This window comes from Globicephala melas, chromosome 7, assembly GCF_963455315.2.
Source record: "Globicephala melas chromosome 7, mGloMel1.2, whole genome shotgun sequence".
In the NCBI taxonomy this organism is placed as follows: Eukaryota; Metazoa; Chordata; class Mammalia; order Artiodactyla; family Delphinidae; genus Globicephala; species Globicephala melas.
In genome coordinates, this window is record NC_083320.1 from 55,389,337 (window position 1) to 55,401,522 (window position 12,186).

A 12,186-nucleotide genomic window follows, 5' to 3' on the forward strand; every position below is an offset into this window, starting at 1 on the left:
GTTAAACTTCCACCAAGAAGCGGCTTTCAGACCACAAAATTTTGACTGTCATAAACTTTTTAAACATTTATCTTCTGAATAACATTTATCAATAAAATCTTTATCAACACAATGTTGAGATTTATGAAAATAGAATCACTCAAAAGGACAAAACTTATAAATATATACCTTAACTGTGTGTTATAACATTTTTGCTATTATGTGCTTTTTTTAATTGAACAAATACTTAATTTTATAAAACCACTCATAATACATACTTTATTTTACCCAAGAAAATGACTGGTTAGATTCTTATTTTGAACACTGTATAATTTATTTCCTCATCTTTGATACTAAAGGTGAGATAATACAATCTATATTTTTAAAAAGTCATTGCCAAATCTGAAGGACAATATTAGGTAATTTATATACTTAACGTAACAATAACCTATTGCCTTACATTTTATAGAATCCTATTGTGTACAAGCTGTTTTCATATGTCTTTATTTAATATAAGAAACAACTTTGTTGGAGTAGCAAAACTGGTATTATCCCCATTTTACAGATGAGGATGTAAGAACCAGAGAGACTAAAAGACATGCCTGAGGTCAGATGACTGTAAAACAGTAAAGACAGAACTAGGACCAAGATATCCTGACAGCTAGATGAACGATATTTCAAATACGCCACACAGCCTCAAAAAAAAAAAAAAATTAAAATCACAAAGGACACACACATACTTACACAAACAGAGCTTTCAAGTCACATTTGAAACAAAAATTACATGAAAACCATCTTACTTGCTATTTTGCAGTGTTAGTAAAAGTACATTTATAAAATAAAATTAAAAATCTACAACCTGAGTACTTTCAAACCTTGGTATAAACGTATCTTTGTAGTTGGGTTAATGCTTCTAAAAATATGACCAGTTTCCAAAATACTAAAGGAAAATCAATTTTCCTGAAACATTTTTATTAAAACAGGCACATCAACTTCAAATAAAACAAATAAAGCCTGAGTAGACCAAGTTTCTTTTCTTCATAAAATAAACAGCATATCACATAACGTAAGTATTTATATGTTTGGGCTTAAGCACACCAGTAAAATATGAGAAAGAATTCAGAGCCATTCTGTCATTATTAGAAAAAAAACTTTTAAATTCCTATCAACAACTCGTAAATTCCATCTCTTACTGCCACTCAGATTCTACTTCACCTGTATCTATAGCAGGTGTTATTAATGAAAACAACCCACATAAGCACACATATAACAGAAAATGGAAAAAAAGCATATTACATTTATAGTAAATTTCTAGTGGAATTCAATCTCTGAAACAACTAAAATACAATATGTAGGCCTTGATAAGATATTAGTTTGAAAGACTATCCACAAAATACATTTTGGGGGCAACTGGAATAATTGATTATAGAATGAATACTAGATGGCATTAAGAAATCACTGCTGAACTGACATAGAGAACAAACTAGTGGTTATCAGCTGGAGTGGTGGGCTGGATATAGGGGTGGAGGTACAATCTATTGGGTGTAAGACAGGCTCAAGGATGTATTGTACAACACAGGGAATACAGCCAATATTTTGTAGTAACTATAAATGGAAAGTAGTCTTTAAAAATTGTACAAAAATTTGAAAATTAATTTAAAAAAAGAAAACCAGGGAAAAAGTACTGTTGATTTTCTTAGACATGATAATGGTATTGTGGTTATAAAAAAGAACACCTTAATTTTCAGAAGATATATACTGAAGTATTTGGAAGTCAAATGTCATAATGCAACTTAATTTCAAATGGTCAAGGAAAAATACACAAATATGTAAAACAAACAGCAAAAAGTTAGTAATTTTTGCATATACAAGATGAATATACAGGTGACCACTGTACTATTCTTTCAAAGTTTGTGTATGCTTAAAAGTTTCAAATAAAAGTTGAAAAAATAAGTGAGAAACTTGCTTCAGGGCACTTGCTACATACAGCAACTGATATTCAATTATATTGAATATGATTTTACCTTGACAGCTGAGTTATATAAACTAGTCAGTCATCCACTGTTCCTATTTATACTGAGGCAGAGTTGATGATTACATACTAATATATCGAAAAAAGAATTAAAAGCTATAGAAAGCTTTTTGTACCTAGATAATAAATATTAAATTCACTTTCAACACTGACTTTTAAAAATTATCAAAATCAAACCAACAGCTTTAGTAAGTCTCATGTTTTAATAGTGCCACATTTTTTAAAAAGTCAGTGAATGGAGTTTTTCAGTTATTGTCACAAGTAAATTCTCATAAGCAAAGCACAGCATCAAGATTGCTTTAGATTCTCCAGCAAATAATCTGTAAGTCACTATGCATCATTCTAAAAATACAAAGGAGGAAAAGTTTCTTAGAATTTTAAATCAGAAGTCATGACACCTAATTAAATAGGAGTCCTTATAATCAAAAAACCAAAACAATATTACTATTCTTAAAAAACATTCAAACTAGGTTACGATACTTACAGTTAAGATTAGGTTATATTTGAATGCTACTTTGGTAAGTAAAAAAAATTCAAAATAACTCCTTTAAAAGTTAAAGACATCACAAATTCTGAGAATTTGAGCTCTAAATTCAATCCCGTGCTATACAATTATGCTCTGCTAGAGTATTCCATAGATGAGGAAAGGGGAAAAGGGTCCTTGAGTTAAAGTGACCCCTGGTGGTAGGTGATCAGAAATAACCTGAGAGGGGATATTTTTACCTAGAAATTTTAATGGTGGGTTGATGATACATTCAGGGTATTTAAGGAACACTCAAACAAAAACTGCTTACTTGAAGTGGAGTTAATGAAATAACTGATTTTGTTTTTATTATGATAAATGCACTCTGACTAAAATCGCTTAGGTCACCTGCTTGTACTTTATACTTTAGTAAATAGTCTAAAAAAAATCATATGAGAAACTCATTATGGACTAATAAATAAATATCAATATCTTTGTTTTATCTGAGCAAAGAAGAAATAAATAAACCACAGTGACCTCAAAGCATGGGTATATGACTGACTAAGTCAAATTGCTGCCAATTTCTTCCCTTTAATGATGCTACAACCAGGAATTTACTTGAATACGTAACCTGAAAAATAAAAAACAACCACTCTAATTAGTCTTATAAGAAACACATCAAAAGATTTCTGAAAAATTTGTTTTTATGGAACTAAGTCATATTGCTTTCTTGTCACAGGGAAAACCAGAACTCGCACTTCAGATGAGACTTTGTTCGAGGAGGTATCTTAGTTTACTAGCTACTGGCGAAAGAAATTCAATATTAACATGTTTCATACATCTGCATGATTTCTTCTAACTTCATAAGGATAAACTATAAAATATAAGCACTGAGTGGCAGTCCTCCATCTCTGGTATCTTGGTTAAAAAACGAATAACCTTTGAATTGAAAAGGTTCGTTTTTTCAAGGAGTAAATCAAACTCAGTATAGACTCCGGAATGGCCCTAGTTCCTGAGCCTTAAAACTATTCTGGAGATAGTCAACTAACATACTGTATCAGAAGCTAATGCTTCAATACCAAACCCCTTGTATACGGCTATACAAAAATTTAAGCACAGAAAATTTTATCATGATATGCAGTATCTTTGGTGACAGAAGACAGAAACCATGTCTATTTAACTTACATAATATCAACTGCACTATGTCGGATATAAAGTTAAAAACATACTCTCCCACATAAAAAACACAATAAAATAATTGATATTAATTAATAAATTTATTTTAAAAGTTCAAAAAAAGGATATGTAAAAGAAGAGAATTCTGTTAAATACAAATTTCCAGGTATAAAAGCTTAAAATGTACACAGAATTAGTTCTTCCTCTAATAATAAATTGGAATTGACACCACAGATGAAATCATGCAATATTTAAGGCTACTGGTAAACTGGTTAATCCTATTATAAAGGATATACTGGCTTATAGCCAGGAATCTACACTGTAAACAAGAACTTTTTTAGCAAGAGAATTATCTCTTCGTTTTAAAGAATGAAACAAATACATAATACAGGGTAGATATTTCCCTCCACTTATGTTAAGGGAAGGGGCAAAAGTTAATGCCAAACAGTCTCCTGGTCAAAATTGTACATTTTCAGTTTAGTAAAGGTGTAATGACTAGAGCATGTCTCATAACTGTCCTCAAGTCTGATACATTTTGCTGGATCACACAGTAAAGAATCCAATTAACCAAACATTTGGCTAGGTTATTCTCTCTGCTTCAGAGGGAGAAAAACATGACATCAAAAAATGATTTAAAATAACAATTCCATTTTCTATATGTAACAAATTATCTCCAAGAATTATCACTTAATATAAGTAAGTTTTAAATGTTTTACAATATAAGTGCTAAACCTAACTCTTTTCAATTTATTTGAACCCCTACAGGATAAATCAAGTTGAAAACAGAACAATGCAGAATTGAGATATAACAGTCTGAAGTGTCAGACATGAGCTATGTATATCTTCTGAAATTATGGTCTAAACTCACTAGAAAAAAATACCCTATCAGTTTAAAATTGTTTAAAATAAAAGTGATGGTAGGTAGAAAGGGCCATCCCTTGTCAAAAGAAAAAGCTGCCTTTTAATCTGTAATTCTAAAAACCTAGTTCTGATAGTGAGAAATACAGTTTTCAGAGGAATTTGTACTAATCCATGCCACAGACAGACAGTCAATGTTTCCTCATAATGGAACAAATTGGTCCTCTCTCAATACAACAAGGCATAACTCCTAAGTTTTTATTGGCAAATGGTGGGGGAAGATCCCAAACTTTGTAAATTGCCTTTGAACTTGTTTGAACACTCCATGTTCCCTTCAACCCTTGTAAAAACATACTTGCCATTTTAAAACAAACAATAAAAGAGAAAAATAAAATATTATATCTGACACTGATATTCTGATTAAAAAACACAATTTTCCCCCCTCTTGAGAAGCTACAGTAGGAAATCTACTCTCTGAGAAAATCTTAAAAGCCACTTACCCATCTACTGAGTAAAGCTGGAGATTCTACCGGACTGCCACTTATGAGATAGAATCACATTAATCTTCCACTAAATCTTCCTTTCTAGCTCCTCACAAGGCAATGAAGTACTGAAAGAGGACAATTCCTCACATGGACAAAGATCAGATGAGTGACCTTAGTAGAATCCTTCTGCTGCCAGTATAAAGTTGCTTTATTTATTTCCTTCAGTAAGAATAGAGATAAAAATATACACAGAGCCCACTTAGCTATCTGTGAACCATCATGTCTGCTCCTTTCCAAAAGATACTCATCCAAAAGCAACTTGAGTCTGAAAATAGTGCAAAAATGGAAGTGCTATGAAATGACAGTGAGGAATTACAAGCAGCCAACTCATTACTCAGTCAAGAATTTGGCACAATTGTAAACCATGTACCATCTATTTTAATGGATCTTAATTTTCTTGCAATCAACTGAAATTCCAAATCACAAACTGAACAATGACTAGTGCCAAAACCTGATAATTTTCTCAATTTTTCTGCTTGAGAATACTGTTATAAAGCAGGGCAGCATATACAGTACCATTCTTGACACATGAGATTTGTATACTCTATAAACTAATATATAAATGTCCCTAAACATAATACATTTACCCATTTCCAGGAAAGGGAATGCCTCTCTATATGTGCAGTATAACAAGAGTAAAAAATGCAGGTTCCCCAAATAGTGGAATATTTCCAAATCCCAGTAACTATTCTTAGCAAGTGTTTCATTCATAAGAGCAACATTTGAGAATGAAATATTACCTATCTAGACTTTTCAATCAGTTTCAAGTAAGGCAAGCTTTCCAATTACATAGTATTTTTGTCTCTAAAAATTATCTACTACTAATTACAGAGAACCAAATTATTAAAACTATAGATTAGAAAGGAGCTTTCTTTTTGACCTGGTTTTTAACCACAGGGTGGCACTTTCTATCAATCATCACCTTTATTTATCCCAAGATATATATATTCAATATAGTTTTGTGTAGTGAATTTAGATTATGGTCATATTGTAAATATACAAAGAATTTTTAAAAAAACTTTTACTGATTTATGCAAAGATGAAGAAAAATGTTACCACCTGCCTTTCATTATCACAAGTAGCTCTTATCTGTTACTTTCTATCAGGAGCATATTAAATTGTAACAAAAACTGCAACAAATTGCACCAACTATTTATGTTTAAATTCAATATTTCCAATTTTAGTGAAATTATAAATTAAGGATTTTGACATATTTGTACACCATTTCTCATTAATGAAACCTAAGACAGATTTACATGTGAGCATTTTTAATGCAGAAAAGCAGATGGAGTACTCAGGAAAGCATAAAATATGTCTACTTCTATTCCAAAGATCATATAACAACACTTTTTAACAAGTCAGAGTTGGCCAAGATAGACGGAGTGTGTACTCATTAAGATCTTCTGTTAAAAATACATACAAATCAGACTAGTTTTATAAATTCTACAATTGTTTTAAAAATCTAATTTGGCATTCATGTTTATTTTGCCATAAAAAAATGGAGGCAATAATGGTCAACTAAAAACATGCCATTCACAACTTGAACAAGAGGGACAATATAAACTGTATCTTTAATAATAAAGCTTTTCTTGGAGGGATATAGTCAAGCTTGACAAAGATGAAAAGTAAATAAAAATAAAAGTAGTTAACACAAAGAATGAACTACAATACAAATTGAAAACACTAGAATAAAAAATATCTCATTAAGGAAGATTTGAAATTAATCAGAAAATATCTATTTATGGAAAATATTTGCTTTTATTTTGATTTTTAATTGGTGAATTTATGGTTATTTTCTTAAAAAGAACAAAAAAACCCCTGGTTTCCCATTCTTCTAGGAATGAATTCACAGGCAAAACCATAAGGCTCTTCAAGTACTTCTTTTGTTTCTTAATACCTGAGGTATCTTAAATTCGAAGTTACTTCCTTGGCCTTTAAGTGAAGGAAGGGTTTAGCAACAAGTTATCAGAACACACGTGAACTTTACTGCTTGGTGCTCAAATATTTACATCTAAAACTTATCTCCACTCCTTTACTCAATAATTCTACTTTTAAATATTACTGCCATCTCGTTATTTTAGCAAACATAGCATAATACTAGGTCCTTAACCGTAACATAATATCCTCAAAGTTCAAGTGAATTAGGAGCTCTTAAGGATTTCAACATCACTTCTGCGTTAACACCACCAAAGTAACCTGCCACAAGTTCAAGAATGTTCATTCCATGACTATACGTGTCTTTTAAAACTCTTCCCTTTACCTAGGAGTAAGACAACCAGGATTAAGGAGCCTATGACTAAATCTTGATGAGGGGAAAAAGCAATCTAATGATAAGTAACTGAAGCTACTTGGAAATTATAAAAATTACCCTTCTCAACTGTTAGATTAGGTGATCATATAGTTGGACTTCTTAAAAGTGAGAAACTGTAAGAAAGAATGAGTGTCTCAGAAGGCAAACTGAGTGTATGGAATAAAGAGCACTGGAAATGGTAAATATGTGGGTAAATATAACATTTTTTTTTTACTCATTTTATATATTTTTAAAACATTAATAGTGGTTTGGTTCTCTTGGAATGGTATGAAGATAAGACTCAGTACCTTACAAAGTTCGCAATGAAACAGAGTACTTGCTAGGTACCACTCTTTTTCCTTATCAGATCCTCCCTCCACCCTACTCTGAATACCCAGAAGCTGACCTATATGGGTCACATCAGAAAGCTCCCTTGCACTCAAGATTCAAATTGGGTATAGCTGATGGGAAGTATTAAAGAACTCTGAGTTTGGAGAAAGCAAGAAGAGAGAGGCTGGAGTATATTCCCTTGACTTCCTCCCTGCTGGGAAATGTTGAAATAAGAATTTTTTCACAAACCATTATAGTTTAAACAACGAACCAAATGTCTAAAGAAACGCAAGAACTCCCACACTGATACACACAACTAACGAAGAAATAAAATTACTTGGCATTATTTAGTCTTTTTAAAACCTTTGACAATATATCCCTTTTTTTAAAGAAAGGGAAAGTGGGAATTCTTCTTAGCTTATATCTAAATATCTTGTATTATGTTATACTATATTATATTACTTACTTTAAGATATAGCTAAGGAAATATTAAAAAACAAGTAAGGCCTAGTAGCAGCACATTCTAAAAACTGATAAAGTTTGATTACTTATATTTAATTTCTGTATTTTGGGGCCATTAATATTCAGCCAATTATTTTAATTTCAATAAATATCTTAAGAAAAATGCAGTATTACTGCAATTAATCACAAAATATCTTACCCAAAAATAACTTAAGAAAACATTCAATAAAAGGCAGAGACATTTGAAGCCATCAACTCAGGTACATACCTTACCTTGTCTTAAAATTGTACAGCATTCTTTAAACCAAGAAATAGGTGTATAATTACTCAAAGAAATAGCAACTGAACTTAAAGGATGATTTTACAACATTACCTTTTCATATAGAACTGGGTAAAAATCACAAATATAACACAACTAAATATGAAGATTATATGTGACATATCAAAATCAATTATGCAGCAGAATTTTTAAAATATAAATATATATGGGTGCGTTTTTGTTTTTGTTTTTACCTGTTTTGCAATTTCTCTTAAACAGGCTACTCCTCGTTCAAAATTAGGGAAAGCTACTGAGCCATACTTTTGGTATTCAGGGATTGGTCTGATTTTTATTGTAGCTTCTGTTATCACACCAAGAGTTCCTGAAAAAGAAGGGGGAATAATCCAATATATCACATGCCAATTTTCTAAATCATATTTAAATCTACTTTATCTATTTATTCTACTAATTTATTCTATTAATCGTATTTAAATCTATTTAATCTATTCTATGTGGGGAATAATGGCTACTCAAGTCCTTCTAGAAAAACATCTAAGCAAATTTTATAATTTCTAAAAAAAGTTTTTGGAATACATTTTTCTTAGTTATGTATGAATTTTTAAAAACATTTTTAAGGTAACCTTTCTCCAAAGAGGTTAATTTTAAATAGTTTTTAAAGTATTACAACTTATTAAAATTTAAATCTGAAAAACAACAGGTTTTTATATCTCATATGCATTCAAACAAAAGTATATTTTGATAGTTGAACCTATTTTTACTATGACAACAATTTATTGGGGCAAAAAGAATCTAATTTTCTATGAGAATTTAAGTTGACAGAAGAAATTTAGAGAGACTATTACACTTTGCCTTTTTTCCTAAGAATTCATACGAAGAAAAGATAAAGGCAATATTAAGATGCCCTTAGAAGAAAAAAAAAAAACATATTTCAGAGACAAAATAGTTATAAATAGCTAACAGAAGAGGACCATCAATGAAACAAATGTCCTTTTCTTTCTTACATGGAGGAGTGGAGGACAAATCAGAGAGGAAAAATGCAAGTTAAATATAACTACATGATCTAAATAGCTACACTAAAATATTTGAAGAGACATGGTTAAAACTAATTGCATTCAAGAAGCCAAGCTTTCAAAATCAGTGCTTTCTAATGTACAAATGATATGAATTATTATTAATACTATTAAGTAAATTTTCTTAGAATCATGAAAAAAAGAATGAAAGGGAAATACAAAATTACAGAACTTAATTACAATACTAGAAATAAGTTAAAAGTATCACAAAAATCAATGCTTCCAATAAATTTATAATATACCTAAAATAAAATGTTAATATATAATACTGTAGAAGATTAAAAACTACGAGTCCACAAAGAGTAAACTACATTATATCACAATATGTTTGTCAGATATACAAATGATTTCCTACTTAGATAGCAAATACAACCTATTATGATTTGTAAAATCACAAAAGCTCTGCAAAGTTGGCCTGACTAATATTTGAATAAAAAGATAGATATATCTTGTACATTTTAAAAGACAGTAAGAGTGACTAGACTTTCTCTTTTATTTTAGCATCTTTATTGAGATATAATTCACAGACAATAAAATTCACCTATTTAAAATGTAAAATTCAATGGCTTTAAACTATTTACAGATATATGCAACTATCACTACTATCTAAGTTTACAACATTTTCATCACCCCAAAAAATAAATCCCATATCCATTTTCCCCACACACACCTCAGCCCTAGACAAACACCAGTATACTTTCTCTCCAGAAATTTGCCTATTCCGAGCATTTCATATAAATAGAATCTTACAATATGTGGCCTTTTGTGACTGGCTACTTTCATTTAAATGTTTTCAAGGTTCATCCATGTTGTAGCATGCACTAAGTACTTCATTCCTTTTAATTGCTGGATATTATTCCATTGTATGGTATGGACATTTGGGTTTCTACTTTTTTTTTTTTTTTTAAACTCAATTACTAGCTTGTTATAAAAGGAAACAACTCAGGAACAATCAAACAGAAGAGATGCACAGAACAAAGTATGGGGGAAAAGGTGCGGAGTTCCCAAGCCCTCTCCAGATACACCACCCTCCCAGCACTTCCATGTGTTTACCAACCCAGTAGTCCTCTGAAACTCATAATTTAGGGATTTTTATGGAGGCTTCATTACACAGGCATGATGACTAAACCACAGATATGGGTGACTAATTCAACTTCCAGCTGCTCCTCTCCTCTCCTCTCCTCTCCTCTCCCCTCCCCTCCCTAGAGGTCAAGGGGTGAGGCTGAAAGTTCCACAGGTTTCCATATTTTGGCTACTATGAATAATGCTACTACAAATATAGGTGTAAAAGTTTGTATGTAGATATATGTCTTCCTTTCCCTTGGATAGATACACAAACTTTCTTAATTTCAAAAAACCTTTGACCCTATTCCATGTAACACTCTACCTCAGCTACCTTTCCTGAGACTAAGTTCTAGGCAAGGGCAGCTAAGAGGTGAGGAGGGGCTCACTTCTTGCACCCAGCCTAAATTGGTGGGACAGAGACTCTACTTTGAGTGATGCACTAAGCCTATGGTCCCAACCCTTTGCCCTGGCTTGTAAAGGGCTGGTATCTTGCCAGGAGAAGCAAACCAAGACCTACTTTCCTTCCTCCTTCTCCCCAGCACTTAGTTTCTAAAGTACGGGTGTCCTCAGAGAAAAACATGCCACTGTCCCCACACCCACCTCCACAGCCTTAGCTCAGAGATTTTGCCAGAGGAAGAAATAAGCCATAAAACAGCTCCCAATCTTTTTTTCGAAGATTACTTTCAACAGAGCATGAAGAAGTTCAAGAAGTTTCAAGAATACTCTTGAAAACAGTGGAGGATGTGGTAAAAGGTAATTGGGAAGACATAGATAAATTTATTGGAGATATAGGCAAAATTGCAGGCCAGCTGTTTGCCTGGTAGAAACCTGGGGATACTGGAAGTCCTAGGTACAGCGACCAGGCAAGAGAAAAACATAAAAGGCATAAAAACTGGAAAGGAAGAAGTAAAACTGTCTCTATTTGTAGATGACCTGATTTTATATATGGCTGGCTATACCATGCCATTTTATATAAGAGATAAACATCTGCAAATTCTGTTATCTGCAGGGGTTTCTGGAAGCAATCCCCTGCAGATACTGAGGAACAACTGTACAGAAAACCCTAAAGAGTCAACCAAAAAACTATTCAAACTAATCAGCAAATTCAGTACAGTTGCAGGATACAAAATTAACATACAAAAATCAGAAGCGTTTCTATACATTAACAGTGAATTTTCTGAAAGAGAGATAAAGAAATTAATCCCATTTACGAGAGCATCAAAAGCAATAAAATACTTAGGAATAAATTTAACCAGGGAGGTAAAAGATCTCTACTCTGAAAACTAAGACACTGATGGGAAAAAAAAAAAAAAAATTGGGGCTTCCCTGGTGGAGTAGTGGTTGAGAGTCCACCTGCTGATGCAGGGGACACGGGTTCGTGCCCCGGTCCGGGAAGATCCCACATGCCGCGGAGCAGCTGGGCCCACGAGCCATGGCTGCTGAGCCTGCGCGTCCGGAGCCTGTGCTCCACAACGGGAGAGGCCACAACAGTGAGAGGCCCGCCTACCGCAAAAAAAAAAAAAAAAAAAAAAATTGAAGAAGACACAAGTAAATGGAAAGGTGTCCTGTGTTCATTCATGGGCTGAAAAAATTAGTATTGTTAAAATGTCAGTACTACCAAAAGACATCTACAGAC

General features: G+C 32.3%; 1 protein-coding gene across 2 annotated transcripts in view; it reads right to left on the reverse strand.

The window, feature by feature from the left end:
• Positions 1-12,186, reverse strand: part of AGPS (alkylglycerone phosphate synthase) — a 139,216-nt gene that overhangs the window by 51,894 nt on the left and 75,136 nt on the right. For both annotated transcript variants that reach the window (XM_030851100.3, XM_060302222.1), the window contains exon 11: positions 8,649-8,776. In XM_030851100.3, the coding sequence (XP_030706960.2) occupies positions 8,649-8,776 (128 nt within the window). The remainder of the gene's footprint in view (positions 1-8,648; positions 8,777-12,186) is intronic.